The sequence below is a fragment of the Melitaea cinxia genome, chromosome 3 (genome assembly GCF_905220565.1).
Source record: "Melitaea cinxia chromosome 3, ilMelCinx1.1, whole genome shotgun sequence".
In the NCBI taxonomy this organism is placed as follows: Eukaryota; Metazoa; Arthropoda; class Insecta; order Lepidoptera; family Nymphalidae; genus Melitaea; species Melitaea cinxia.
Window position 1 is genome coordinate 15349697 of NC_059396.1, and position 16467 is coordinate 15366163.

At 35.5% G+C, this 16467-nt stretch overlaps 1 protein-coding gene across 1 annotated transcript in view; it reads right to left on the bottom strand.

Annotated features, from left to right (window-relative positions):
• Positions 1–1010: 1010 nt before the first annotated feature.
• The window catches only part of LOC123669588 (ral guanine nucleotide dissociation stimulator), a 31002-nt gene continuing 15545 nt past the window's right edge, over positions 1011–16467 (bottom strand). The window contains exons 2-7 of the mRNA XM_045603185.1: positions 13420–13524; positions 12014–12165; positions 5588–5698; positions 5093–5228; positions 2853–4278; positions 1011–2326 (exon numbers count right to left, since the gene is read on the bottom strand). Coding sequence (XP_045459141.1) covers positions 2190–2326; positions 2853–4278; positions 5093–5228; positions 5588–5698; positions 12014–12165; positions 13420–13524 — 2067 coding nt within the window. The 3' untranslated portion in view covers positions 1011–2189. The remainder of the gene's footprint in view (positions 2327–2852; positions 4279–5092; positions 5229–5587; positions 5699–12013; positions 12166–13419; positions 13525–16467) is intronic.

Genomic DNA, 16467 nt, shown 5'->3' on the forward strand with positions numbered 1-16467 from the left:
GAATAAAACTTCTTTATCAGATGTTAGACCATCGATATTTCCGAATACATGCACGGAATAGCAATCACGTACCGCAAGCAGAACGCCCCCCCAACCAGTATCACCATCACGATCATTACGAATCACAACGTAACCAGCAGGGAAGAGCTCACCATCGGTCACCGAGCTCGTTAAAAAGGTCTCAGTCAGAGCTATGAGGTCATATTTCGATTGTAAAATGTTATTATAGAATATAGAAGTCTTAGAACGCAAGCCTCGTACATTTTGATAAAAGCACTCTATTGTTTTTGACTTACGTGCTCTTATTTTCAACCCTTTTAGAGCGAAAGTTCTGACGCCAGGGCTTAATACAAATGCCTTCAGCCCAGCAAAGCTATCAATCCACAGTTCAAATAACTTTACTTCACGTCTTCTAAATTTTTATCGTTGAGGTCACATATGTCCCTTGTACTTTAAAAAATAAATCAATATAATAATAAATAAATAATAATAATAAAAAATATCTTTTGTGTATTTTTGCGATATCAAACCATGTGACTAGACATTGCATTTAGTAAAAATCAACTCTATTCGTGACAATAAAGAAATGTAGCATTGCACCGATGTCTCAATGCAGTATTTGAGGACATAGTTCTCCCGAGCATATGAACAACTGATAAGCAATGTATGTAAATACGCCTGCAATGGAGTATGAAGGCTTTAACTTTTTTTTACCAAGAAAACATAGACAATCAACAACATTCTGGAGAAAAATCTTATCTGAAAAACTTCAAGGACGTTGGTAAATTTCGCAAGAAGCTAAAACAAATTACAAAACCTAAGTGATTTCTTTATGAACCTGTTACTCGTTCAAGTTGATACCTGAAATTGTCAGACATTTATTTTACTAAAAAAAAATTGTAGTATTTTATGGACTTTTTCGAATTTATAGACAAAATCTTAAACACTTGTATATGCTAATTTTAAGAAAAAAGTGGTGACTCTAGTAAATCATAAATTAAAAGATGTGATATAAGTTATTATTTTATTACACAAAATATATAATCGTAATACATGGAATCTGGGACACTGGTGACGACTACAACTTTACACTGAGAGTATAATTACGAGTTTATGTACAAAATTTTGAGCAATTAGTGCAAATAAGGCATTATTGTAAGAAAAAATATTTTTTGCTTCTCCATATTACCATTCTTTTTTTTTTTTTTTTGTTTTTACATGCAATATTTTTGCCAGTTTTGTTGGTTATCTTGAGTTAAGTCAAATTTGCACTAATATTTGGTCTATATAATTTCAAACAACTACAGGTAACATGAACACTTTATTCTAATATGTAGTAGATATTATAGTACCAGTAATAATTGTCCCAAAATCTAAGAATATATAAAATACAAACAATAATAATTATTATAGGCACGTTGTATAATTCAAATGCGGATTTAAGTAGATTTAACTCGTACGTTTCATACGCAATACGTATACAAATAATTTAGCCGGTATTAGTCTTTTATTCAATTTTATTAAAAATCACTAAACCTATTCGTTTTCTTATTTCATCATTTTTAATATCAATAGTATGAGTAGAAAAACGTTTAACAGTTTAAGTATTTTCCGAAATTCGGTTTTAAATTATTACAATTTTAAAGCTTCTAAATTTATTATATTAAAGGGACAGCACCTGCTATTAGATATTATGATAACGCCTTTGGCTTACTATTTTTACTATATTTTTTATTTAAGAGATTCTTAATTATAGATACAAAATCAATATATACAAATACAAATAATCACATTAAATTTAGTTAATAACATAACACTTAACTTAAAGGTGGCATTGAGAGCATGGTATTTACAGTTAGGTACATTCGGTTACAATAACTATAACTACTGAATACGCTTCTCGTATCAAAGTATGCTACAAATAGCCATATCTACAGGTCAGAAACGAATGCTCTGCATACAATTAACGATTTAAAATTAACATGAGGCACGGTTATTTTATACACTAATTAAGAAAGGATGAAAAATTGTTTTTGTACAAATAGTATTTAAAGTCAATAAAAGTAACGAATGTTTCTTTCTCCACTTTTTTGGTCACACTTTATTTAAGATGTTTTGGGTGTTCCAGTTGTTTCATTTTGTTATTAAATAAATGGACAGCAAAATATTGAGGAGATATTATGGTAGAATCAAGTTCGTTTGTTTTTTGCTTTTCCGTTAACGATCGCTTCGTCTTGTTGGTTCTTGCGAGGTCGTAGGATGAAGTTTAAATTGTACGCCGTATTTACTGCGTAGTATACGTTAGCGTTAGCCGGTAGAACCATTTCTGTAAAATAAATTATTTATTTATTAGGGCCTTAAATTATATTCTAAAATAAATTAAACCTTAAGACCTGCCTGCCATACGTGGCGAATAGGTAAGCCTGTGTTAGCGTCTTTATAACTTTACCGATATTATTATTAAATTATGTTAGGTTTTTTAATGACATGTTGCTGATTTAACTCAACTTATATACAGTACCGCTTGTAACAAAGGGTATTCATTCCTTGATTGGATTTTATCAAGAACACTTTAATAGTGAGAACTACGAAGTGTTCAAGTTGGTTGCTGTAAATAGATGTGACAAGAATTATTCGAGATTTATTTACTACCCACATTGAACGCGAGAACATACTAAACCTGTTTCAAAGAGATACCAAGAGAAAAATATTTTTTTCAAAAATGTACCAAGACTAAATTTATTTGTTTTTCAAAAATATCGAATTTCAATAGTCTTTTGTTCCTTGATATATTTTTTTTTTTTACATATGTAATTATTGATGATAAAACACAATGATAAAATAATAATTACCTTTATCAGGCAAAACTTGAGCCAAGGTGTATCCATCTGGATCACCGTCGAGATTAAGTTTAAGCATAGCGTTTCTGATCACCTGGGGCGTACGTTCATTGTTACTCAGCATTATCGATTTATATAACACAACACCTTCAGTCTCAACACAATCAGACTCATATGTAACTCGAATTATGTAAAAATCAGGTCCACTGCGTGCGTTCGGGTGTGCGGGACTCATTCCTGGTATTTTGCCATTTGCAGGCTTTTGTCCACTATTTGCACTCGACAGAGAAACGTCTAACGAAGGTATAGATGATGAGGACGAACCGTGAGATAATCTTGTTGGTGATATTCGCCGCTCTAAACTGTCCCTTTTCCAAGCATTTGCTGCACCATCTGTCTCACAATAAAACTGCGAACTATTACTTGAACTTGTACTAGCTATAGAATCATTTTTTCTGTGTCCATGATTATTGATGTCGTTTATTTTTTTCGGACGTCTTTCTTTCGGAGGATTCGTCGGCGGCTCGATTTGACATGAAAGTTGATACGCCTCTCTGTCATCGAGCACTATCACTGAATCGAACCATCTGTCGAACATTGGGTCAGTAGGTAAATGATAAGCGTTAGCGGCACCTTGTAATAATTTAATCTGCGCGAGAACTTCGAATTCTTTCCTCCTTTTATCAAAATTTATTAAACCATCAGCAACAGTGTCAGGAATAGCGGTATCGATCATAGTAAGATCAGTCAGAAACGTACCCAAGTATGGAATTGTCCCATTACTGACCCCTGGCGATCCGCGTTCGTGTAACAATTTTTGCAATTGTCTATCGTTTTCTCCGACCGTATCGGCAAATTTTGCGGTCCCCTCCCGCATCAGAAGTTCCCGTTGAGCCCATCTATTATTATCCTCGCTGAATATCCTTGCGAGTTCCTCGAACAATTCCGCCTTCTCCTTAGACAGCATCGCCCACGTCTTCCTCAGTCTGTACACAGGATTACTCTGCAACCCCGAAATTATGGCTTTTAGGGATGAAAAATTTTTCAGCACCCTCAACTCCCTAGCTATATCCAGCCACGCCGCGAGGATATCCGACCTATCGACGGGGCGGAGATTGGGCTCGACGAGTACTGTGGATATGACACGGAAAGAGACCGCGTTGAATTGATTTACGGTGGCTAGAACGGTGGCTGCGTCGTGGGAGCGGTCTTTGTCTCGGCGTGACCATACAGCGCCGAGACACTGGTGCGGCACCAGTCGCTTGAACAGTTCCATGTCCATACGCGTTAGCTGCTCGGCAAAGTGTCGGTGCGGCACGTGCGGCAGGCGGTAGGCGCTGGTGTGGTGCGCCGGCACGCGCATGCCGGCCGCGAGGCACGTGCCGCCGCCCGAGCTGCCGTTGCGCTCCGCACTGAATAGCGCTAGCTTCTGCAACGCCTGGCAGGGAAATATTTAAATTTATAAACGAGTTCGGACTAGTGATCACCCTATGTGCTTAGGACTTTCAATATAATGTGCATGTCGATATTATTCTTCTCGAAATCTAGAGCAACGCGTTTTGGAGAAGTATCTCAACTTTACAGAAAATCACAGTTAAAAATAGTGTTGTGTTCCTGCGGTGAGTAAGGTGGCCACAGCCTCTGGGGGGTGTCAGGGGGAGGATCAGTAATGTGATTGCGATGCTTCTGGTGTTGCAAGCGTCTATACGCTACGGTAACCGCTTGCTATCAGGTAGGCCGTATGCTTTTGTGCTGACCTTGCAGTATAAAAAAGAATAACGATTATAAATGCGTAATGTAACATCCCTTCGAATAAATATCCAATAATAAGTAGTTTAATAAAAATAAAGGAAACGTTACTTTATAAATTACGTAGTGGGGCTTAAGCCAACTACAGCACAGTACTGAGTAACCGCATCTACGTCAAAACCAAATGCGCGATATAAAAAGCAACTATTACGTGAGTTCACAGTCTTTATATTAAGTTAATATTTTAATTGTTACTTTATTGGTTGGCAGTTTTACATGAATCATAAAATCTTTTTTCATCTTCCTCACAACGATATATTTTATCACAGAGCACGACATTAATTTACAAGACAAAAATAGAATATGAAAAATAAGCTATGTCAATCCAGACATGAACCCGCAATAATATTTAGTTACGTACATCCTATGGGTCATTGCAGTCTTCATATACTAATAGAAATCAGAAAAGTAAATAACAAAGATGTAGTAGAAGACCAAGCAACCTTCGAATGTAGCTCTGAGCCAGGCAGGTGAAGCTGAGTGAAGGCGAGAAGCTGCTGCAGTGCGGGATGGTGCGGGGGTTGGCGAAAGTCCTCCGGGTAGGTGTCCAGCCAGACGTGGAGACATGCCACCAGAGTCCTACAACACCGTGCTATGATTATATTACGTAGCCAGTTAATTGGGTATTTATCAAAACTGGTCTTCAGGTTCATTTTCTTCTTTTACAATGAAACTCAAAAGTATTTTATAGCGTATGAACTCCCTTGTAACTAGGAAGCTATCCTAATCTGAATTTACCCAACGGTGTCTACCTCCCTTCTATACAACAACGATGAAAAGAAGTCACGTTTCTTTAATTAACACAGCTTCATTGCTAACTTCTTATAGAGACATATTTCTTATGTTACATATAGTTTTCTTTACATGTACATAATGTAAAACAAAGTGTAGCGTAAGCGGCACAGAAAGTGTACTTGTATTAATAAGAGTATACCAACTTTCTATGTTGATGCGAAGTGTCTACCGCTGACGGTAGAACGTCTTCCATCGCCAGCTCTTCATACCGTCGAAGTAACAGATCCAACACTTGGTTGCATTCCGCAAACGAACTGAAATTTTTTTGAAATATTTATTTAAAAATTATGTCACTAAAAAACAGAGAAACACTTTGTTAACAGACTTCAAAAAAAGGGGGAGGTTGTCAATTCGATTGTATTTTTTTATGTATGTTAACTCAGAACTTCTATCTGGGTGGACCAATTTCGATGATTCTTTTTTAATCGAAAAATGGAGCTTGTTTGTTGCCTTCCTCTTGTTTGTTGAGAATTCTTTGAGAATTGTTTTGAAAAGAATATTGTTGTGAATAATAATCTTATAAATATATTGTAACGCAATTGTTAATGTCTACATTATGAAACACTTCCCGCAGGGAAACTCGATCTCCAAGATCATAAATACCGCGAATAGCCCTTTTTTGTAAAATAAATAGTCTCAATATCACAGTAACAGAAGGTAAGACATAACACTATGGAAATAGCTAAATTATATCAAACACGTAGTATCAACGTCGATCAGTTGTCGAACTTTTCTAACCGAGAATTATGATGGAGCTGAGTATACCATTCAAGGATGACAAATAGGTACTCCACTGAAGTTTTGAATCTAAATTTATCCCTAAGAAAAATGTAGTATCATTATTCGAAAACGGGATATTTACTATGTTTATTATTTTTCGCTTTGCGTAGCTCGATATTTCGACATTGACTTTGAATGTCTTGATCACGAGACTGAAGTTTGCGGGTAGATGTTGACGGCTTTAATAGCTATCTCCATACCGGACTACCTACTTTCTAACACTCCTTTAATACATGGCATAAAGGCTGGTTGTCTTTTAATCCTGTGCTGTCGTCGTAACTTTTTGTCCTTTGCAGTTATGTTTCGCACGTTATATCCATTCCGTTGTAGGACCTCTTTAACGTGTGCTAACTCTGATTCTATGTGGTCTTCGTCACAAAGATCATGTGCGCGATTGGTCAATGATGTTACTACAGCATTTAAGTGTCGGGGATGGTAACGTGAGTCAGCATGCAGATATCGATCGGTGTGCGATGGCTTTCTGTAGACAGTATGGCTCACCGAGCCATCCGTACGTACTCCAATCTCAACATCAAGGTATCATATCATAATAAACATGGTAAATATCCCGTTTTCGAATAATTTTCGTAATAGAAGTAACCATGTTAATCTAAAATCTAATGTAGTATCAGTAACAATAAGCCTCTCGTTATTAATTTGTAAATTATAATTCGGATGCATTGGGCAACGCATACATGAGACACTTGGTTTTCTTAGTGTTTAAAACCAATGTTCTAGTATTACTTGTTTTAAACAACCTTGAATTCGCAATAAAGAATTATTCACGTTGTCAAGCGGGATTTAAAAAGGGAATGGGATGACGATCAGGTCTTTTCTTTGCGGTGCATAGCCGAAAAGTGTTTGGCTAAAAACAAAAAAGTCTATTGCGCGTTCGTGGATTTAGAAAAAGGCCTATGATAGAGTGATGAGGAATGAATTGTGATCGGCATTGTCTGTGAATGGTGTGAGCAGTGTCCTCAGACGAGCATTGCAATCTCTTTATAGGGATTCTAGTGCTTGTGTGAGGATAAACGGGGCATACACTGAATGGTTTAATATCGAAAAGGTGTAAGACAGTGATGTGTAGCGTCACCGTGGCTGTTTAACTGTTCATGAACAATTGTTTGACAGATTTAAAAGAGAATGAAAATGGGTTGAGAATGAATGAGTTACTCGTCAAATGTCTTCTCTATGCTGATGACCAAGTATTACTTGCATCTTCGGCCGAGGACTTGCAGGAGATGGTAACTGCTATGAGTGGAGCTTTTGTAAGAAAGGGAATAGAGATGAATGTAAAGAAGACGAAAGTGATGGTGTTTGAAAGAGATGAGGCAGTGACAGACTGCAATATCGTGATTGGAGATGAACAAATTGAACAGATAAGAAGTATGATAGGAGTTAAACTGAGTGACAGGATAAGAAATAGTGAGATAAGGAAACGTGTCTGAAAGAAGATGTAGTGACAAAAATTGAAAAAGGTATGCTCAGATGATTTGATCATGTTGAGGGAATGAGTGAAGAACGATTGACGAAAAAAGTGTATAAGGCGAGTGTGGATGGAAAGGTTGGAAGGGGTAGAACTAGACAGATGTTCCGAGACCATATAAGGGACGTCTTAAAAAAAGACCAGGTCAAGAGTGCCCTAAACCGAAGAGCTTGTATGAAGGGAATAATGAAAGTGGACGATGCGAAAGAAGTATGTAAGGATCGTAGCAAGTGGAAAAAAGTGGTCTCTGCCTACCCCTACGGGAAAGTGGCGTGATTGTATGTATGTACCATCAACAAATAACACTGTATCACAAATATTCTTAACATAAAATATCAGATCAAGAATACCTAGAATCGATCCCTGCGGAATGCCCATTTTTTGCACAGATGCAGAAGAATTCATTTCGTTATTTGATACATCTTGAATTTCATTAGTTAGATATGAAGCAATGAGATCAAGAGCTTTGCACAGCGCACATACGGCAATCTGACCCATTTAGGCGGTCAAAAAGAGATTTTTCAACTTTAAGATAAAGTCCAAAATACCTTGTATTGTTTGAGGCGAGTCATTGTTCCATTAAGCTAGCAATTCACCGCCTTTGTTAAGTTTATAACAATAGCGCGCGGGGGTCCGACAGGTAAGCATCGTGAAGTGGACGGTTAGTTGCTTACGAAACACGAAAGCTACAAAACGTACTTTTTGTTCATCTCGTGCAAGAATCTCAGTGTTCATTATGGATATGGAAGCCACAGGTATGTTTGTTATATCACAGTATTAAAACTTAAGATTTTTTCACTCTAGTTAATATAACTGTCGATTTAATACTTATCCTATTTTTCTTATAAAATTTCTGCAACATTAGACATACAAAAAAAGTTCCGCTAAGTACTGCTTTCTATGCTTGAAATTCACATGTGCGAGTTTGTTGACCGTCATTATTGTGAATTCTAGGAACTAAAACCTACTCATTGTGACACTATACTCTTTTCTTCACAGGGAGTCGGAGTGCACTGAGCTTTTCGGAAATAACCGTAAAAAAAATGGACCTGGTTTTAGTGCTAAAACGCGAAAAAATTTATAGACAGTCATCGTCTCAGTGCATAGAGCGATTAACTACATATATATTAGACAATTTTAGTGAATATAAACAGTCAAAAGAGAGCGAAAGTAAAATTAAAAGTGTTCTAAAAGTGTTTGTTTCAAAATTGTTACAAAAGTGGAAGAAATCTAATTGGAAGATGGAGAGATTCATGAAATGCAATTCAGAATGGTTAAAAAACGATTTGGTGTTGCTAGCTGAAGGTACTATAAATACAAAAGGTGTATCAAAGGTGCAAAAAGCTAGAGGCAGACCTGCGAAGTCTTTTGAAGACAGCTCCCTACGAACCAAACGAAGAGTGATTCAACCAATTCTTGCTGACACAAGCTCAGAGCTATTGTGCTCTGCTGTTCAAGCCAGCCTTACTAAGAAAGGAAAAAGGACAGCTGCACAAGTGGTGAACTTAGCTTTAACTACAAGCCCACGCAGACTTAAAAGGATGAAAAAAATACATGGTACACCATCATGTTCAGCTATAAAGCCTTACACACCAGTTGAAGCTTTAGCGCTCATTATCGACTCAGACATGAGTAAAGAAGTCCAAGAGTATCCAGCTTACAATGAGATAGCAGATGCGAAAAAACAGTGTTACCCAAATAATATAAAAATTACAGAAACAGAAGTGCAAATTCCAATTCAAGATATTCTGGATCATACAATTTAAAGACTTGCTCATGTGCAGCAAGATGTACTTCTAATACACCATGATCATACAAAAAATTCACCCATCGAAGCTATTTACAAATGGGGACTTGACAGGAGTGGTGGACAGTCCATTTACAAGCAATATTTTGCCAACAACTCATTGTATGGAGACACAAACATTATCTTATGTACCATAGTCCCTTTACAAATGTCAGAGGTTACAACTAATGGAAAACAGATTTTCTGGCAAAACCCAAGTCCGTCTTCGCCAAGATGCAGTCGCATCATTCGTTTGCAGATTGAGAAGGAGACGAAAGAATCAATAAAACTCCATTACGAAGCAATTGAGCAACAAATATTAAACTTACAGCCTTCTAGGGTAACTCTTGGAGATAAATCTTACACGTTTAAACATCATGCTGTGTGCACAATGATGGACGGCAAAACATGCAACGTACTAACAAAAACTGGCTCATCGCAAGCATGCAACGTGTGCAAGGCTACACCTAAGGAGCTTAACAATCTTGACTTGCTTCTGAAGAAACAATACCCCACGTCTGCATCCTTCAAGTTTGGGATATCTGTACTTCACTCATATCTAAGATGTTATGAGTACCTTTTACACATATCCTATAAAATGGAAGTACGTCAGTGGCAAGCCAGGGGTACACAAGCCAAAGAAAATATAAAAAAGAGAAAACAAGAAATAACCACCAAATTCTATCAGGAAATGGGATTAGTGGTAGACCAACCAAAGCCAGGAGGAGGGAACTCGAACGATGGCAATACAGCCAGGAAGTTTTTTGCTGAGCCTGCAAAATCTGCGTCTATAACGGGCCTAGATCCTGAAATCATAAAGAGGTTTGCCAATATACTTAGTGTAATATCTTGCGGATTTCGTGTAAACTACGCTAATTTTAAACAGTACTGCATCAAAACAGCAAAAATGTGCGTACAACGTTACGAGTGGTATAAAATGAGTGCATCTGTGCACAAACTGTTAATACACGGAGCAGACATAATCAACGAGCTGCCTTTGCCTGTAGGCTTATTTTCGGAAGATGTGCTGGAGACTAGTCAAAAGAAATTCAAAAGTATAAGACTTTTCCATGCTAGAAAAACCTCGAGAATCGACACTAACACAGACATTGTGCACTGGATGCTAATAGCATCAGATCCGATCATAGCGTCTAAGAGAAGAAACCATAATAGGAAAAGGAAACCTTTTCCTGTAGAGGTGTTGGAAATGTTAGATGTATCTCTCATAGAACCAGCTGATGATGATGATGATGGGGATGGGGATGAAGAAGCGGTTTATGATAACGACGAAATTGACAGTAATTAATTATTACGCATCTGCTTAGTTTATATTGATCGAATAATTATGTCATCAATATGTATAATATTTAATTATGTACATACTTGAAGTAAAATATATTAATAGTGAATTTTATTTTCAATGGTCTTTCATTTCTAGATATAATTACTTAGTAGATAAATAGGTAGTCTAGCCGGGGACCTTAATTAACAAATATGCACTTTTTTTTACATCTCTGATTTTTGACCGCCTAAATGGCTCAGATTGCCGTATGTGCAGCGTTACAATAGAATCCCGTGAGCGAGCAATTTAACGCCTTTGGTAGGTCACAAAATACACCAATAATATTTTGGGACTTCTCCCAAACGTTGTATATATGCTTGAGAAGTGCCCACCAGCATCTATCGTAGAGCGACCTCTAGTGAAACTATATTGTTCACTGTGAAAAATGCCGTTAACCTTAAAATGGAAAAAGTTGGTTTTGTATGATTTTTTCAAAAGTTGCAGTCAGGATTGATATGGGTCTATATTAATTGGAATCACTTTAATTTCCCTTTTTAAAAAGTGGTAAAACTTTACTACAGATTAACAAATCTGGAAAAGAACCTGCTTTAATAGCAAGGTTAAAAATTAATGCTAAGTACCGAGCGACGTCATTATTAATTAATTTAACTGAAACATCATAGATATTTTTTTAATAATAAGACAAATGATTTAAAATATCAAAAGAATCAACCTGCGAGAGTGAAATTCAATATCGCTATTTTCAAGAAGTTGAGTAGAATTTGGTGAAGATTAATTCAGCCGAGAAGTTGAATCAATGGCATTTATTGAAAAAGACTTCAAAGACGGATTCAAAGATGGACTGACAAACAAAAAATATTGTCGTTATATAAAACGTGCTCGCTTTGTAGTTTCACTTACATAACGAATTTAACTCGCGTCCCTAACTTTAATACGGAAGATAAATAGTATTTGCTGTAACTTTTAAGGATTTCCTATTTAAAAGTTGTCATTGTATTATAAAAATTATATTATACGTTTAATGGGCCATTAGACAAAAGGCCCCTAAAACATAATAAGTAGACACTAGAAGCTTTTACATGACCTTTATTAAAGAGAAAGTTAAAAATTTATGGGCACTTTCGATTGTGTATGTTAGTCAGACATCTTGTATGAAGCCTTTTGTTGGACAAATTTGTACTACACTGGTTTAATACTTTTTTCTCTAAACTTACCGGTACGTGGCAAGGAACACGTTGACGTACGTGGATTCCAGCTCGCCATCATCGGTGGCAAGAGCTTCTACGAGACGTTCAACTGTGCCTGCCTTCACGAAGCGCACGCGCACCGTCTCCCATTCCAAGTGGGAGATTTCGTCGTCAGATTCCTGGAATAAACCAATTACATCACTATTTTAGCCAAATTATTGTCTTCCGCTTCTCAAAGAAACTTAAATAATATCTACAGTTAACTAGTCTATACTAATGTTAGGATAAATATCGATTTGTTGGTTTGTTACTTATAAAACGGTACGTTAATTAATGAATTGCTGAATTAATTCAAATAATTATTTAAAACAATACTGTTTTATAATTAGTAGTATAGTAGTAATGTAACAACTTACAAAATAAAATACTCCTTATGTCTATAGATTTTTTTTTTGGTCTGAAACTTATTTTTGGATAACATAACATCATCTAGTATCAATAAACACAGCCCTTAATATTTTATATCATTAATTTGAAGAAATTCAACAAAAAAAAATCGAATTGAACTCCAAAGACGTTACGCTCGATTGAAAGGGGGAATAGAGATTACATCAGTACCGCAAAAGTTGCATTCAAAAATGTTATTTGAACTCAAATTCAAAAAGCGAATATCCTTCGGAAATTTCAAATAAATCTTTCTAGATCTTTTGTCAATTTAATTATACTATTGTTTTATAATCACTTCTGGTTTTGTTGGTAAGAAAAAATACAGACCTAAATAGTCTCTGTAGTTATGTTTCATAGTAAGAAATAACAATGTTATCGAATTCCACTGATTCATCAGAATTTTCCGAAGTTTATTACTCATTGATATTTTTACGTCATTATTATTCTTATCCCTCATTAAATGCAAACAATTTGCATGAATAAAAAAGGTAAAAATATTTCAGAAAAATCATAGTATCATCCTATAACTTCTATCGTAATCCATTTGTAACTTTAATATTAATTACTATTATAAATAAGCGTAATTCGAAACGCTACTCTACTGCGGTGTGACAGACGTGTTACACATATCATAGAAAACCTCTAAGGTACAGATTTCCTTCCAAGGTTTTCTTTTTACTTATTTATAAAAACAAATTATAAATAAAGCATATTACTCTGTATTAAAGCAATTTTATTATTTTTAATTGAAATAACATAGGCGTTATCTCATTATCCTTTTCTTTCTTCTTAAATAAATATCATTTTTAATATTATTATGTATCCGTGTCTATGTTTAGGTAATCGAACCAACAATTTCTGGAAAGAAGAGAAGAGTCACTACAAACTATGCCTACGGGTTAGTTTAATTTATTCCCACCATGGCTTTTGTATAAAAATAATTTTTACGAGAATAATAATTTGAACTAGTATTGTCAACTACTCACACTGGAAGCTGAGCGCGTGGGTCGATGATACCGCACCTTCTTGAGATACACTGTGTATATTGCACCATCCACTCGTTCTTCGCCCCACAACCGCCATGTCGGCTGCTGGAACATACCATCCGCTTATCAATACAAGTTATAAATGTACATCGGCTTGGAAATAAATTTATTTCAAACTAGCTGCCCGGGCAGACTTCGTTCTGTCAAAAGTTGAATACCAGTAAAAATTATTTTTTTTAAATCTTATTTTCAATTTTTTTTTCGTATTAAAATTTTTCCTTGGCCTTAAAGAAAACACAAAAAAAAATACCGAATTGGTCGAGCCATTTTCGAGTTATGCGCTTAGCAACATTCATTTTTATTTATATAGATAATATAGAAGATTGGTATAAGCTCTAAAACTAGTTAAGTAGTATTTAAATATTATTCAGCCTGATTTTATTTGTAATCATATTATCATTATTTCTGATATAATTTAATTATACGTGTAAATAGTTCGATTAATCTCAGTTCAACGTTTCGTGAGAAACAATTTTTTATGGATCCAAGAAATCTGCAATTTATTCGACAAGTAGGTATCAATTATTGCTAAAAGTAATCATCATCGCATTTCCTTTTAGGCATATTGTTATATTCTATCTGTTGTCTAACGGGTTAGCAACCAATTCGTACAGGTACATCAATGCCTTAGCATCAATTATTATATGTACTGATGAAATCTTACATAATCGTCATCAACGCCACGAGAAAACAACACGGGCTCAGCCTTACTGACGCCGCATATTCTCCACATGGCCCATTTCGCGTCACGCGAGACGTCAACGCGCTCAGCTGAGCGCAGGCATCGCGGTCACTTTCACTATCACAGCACAGTACAATGTAGATGCCCATGCAAATATACTTAATTGGAGCAAGCGTTCGCGAAAGAGGCGGCTACGCGAACACGAACGTGCGTGGTGCGGGTGAAATCGCTGCCGCGCGGCACACTTGCCGGAGCTACCCGCTGCGGATCGTTTCCTTTTACTGATTCTAAGGTACATGCATATTAAATAACACAAAATAATTCACTGAACATATTTAACTGAACGCGACTTAAAAACACATTCTCACTGAGTAGGTAATGTTTTTATGAATCGGATGATCCAAACAACGATGTCCATAATAAATCATTTTCTTTGATATTTTTAAGCAAAAAAAAATCTAATTTATGTGTAAATTGTACAACTTTACAGTTACACACTTAAATTATTTTATTTTTAATTTTAAATGTTTAAAAACTAAACACGTAAGACTTGTAACTCGACGGCGCAGACGCAAATGACTGATCTTTAGTAGAGAGATCGCGTGAAAAACTTCGAAAGACCACATGAACGACGCTCGTAGCCGCTAACGTCACGTCATAACATAGAAAAATTACGGTTGTGTGTACTATGTTTAATTACCACTTAAACAATAATGTACAATTGTATTCAAAGAGCTGTAAATAAACACTAATTAAAAATGATGTAGGGACTGATATAGTAAGGTGTTATAACTATTAATGTATATATTAACTAGAAGTCCCGTGCGGTTTTAACCACGTTTTAGTTATTGAATTTTAAAAGTTGACATTTACCTTTAAAATATGTATAATATGGTAACACTAATAATAATAGCATTTATTCAGACAGTAGTGTACATGATTATATATAATATTTTAAGACTAAATTTAATATGCAGCTTCCTGTCTATATGTCACTAGTTCAAAAAGGTCTCTTTCTCTCTATCCTTAGCTACTCTTGTCCATGTACCACCTGCTACGGCTTTGATTTCATTAACCCATCGTCTATAAGGTCTTCCCCGTTTTCTCCTTCTATCACTTGTGAACCAATTAATTACTAACTTTAACCATTAGTCACTGCTGTGATTGTATGACCTGCCCACTTAGACTTCAGCTTTTTTATCTACCTATATAAAATTCTCGTGTCCCGGTGTTTGTAGTTAAACTCCTCCGAAACGGCTTGACTGATTCTCATGAAAGTTTGTGTGCATATTGGGTAGGTCTTAGAATCGAACAACATCTATTTTTCATCCCCCTAAATGTTAAGGGTAGTCCACCCCTAATTTTTTTTTAATCTTTTGATAAATTATTTATTTTTTATTTAATTATGATTTGGCGTTGAAAAATACATACAACCCTAAATTTTCACCCTTCTACCACCAACTCCTATTTTTAAATAACGTTTAGCGGCAAGACAACGTTTGCCGAGTCAGCTAGTTGTTCTTATAACATTCTTATTTAAATGTTATAGTTATGTTATGGTATGGTAATTATGGTATTGTAGCTGTCGTCATATACATAACGCAACAAACTTTCTAACGCAATATATATTGTTTTGCTGTGTCGTGTAGATCTCGAGACTTTCAAATATATAAATAAAAACTGTTAGTATTCTTGTTCTTCTATTTGATAAAAATTGTTATCGTAAATAAATTTAAGATAAGTAGATCGGTTTTCTTTTTATGAACAAATACGCGTATAATATCTCTATGGAAATATGTACCTATATCATAAGTTTGAAAGAGTAAATATCTTATAAAACACACACACATAACACTGTCGTCTGTTCCTTAGCAGCAGCTTAATGTTTGTGTTATAGGTAGTAGACGATTGTTATAAGTATTTTTTTTATAAATATACACAGAAATAATACATACACATATTACATCCAGACTCAGGCGGGAATCGAACCCTTAGCACGCGGAACAGAAAGCAGGACCACTACAAACTACACCAACGGGCTAGTACATTGAAATCAGCAGTTTTTTTGAACGTATCCTTGGGGGAGAAACGTTACATTAATTAATACTTATACTACCAAGTATAAATACTTGTGTATAGATTTCAGTTGTATTGTAAGTCGGTACATATGTACGTACACTATAAATACAATATAGCATGTCGACCGGCTGCCGCAATAACTTGCATAACAGTAAAATAGCAACAATTGAAAATTGATCATTGATATCTATACAATTACAACCGACGTTGTTGTTAGTATTCATTAT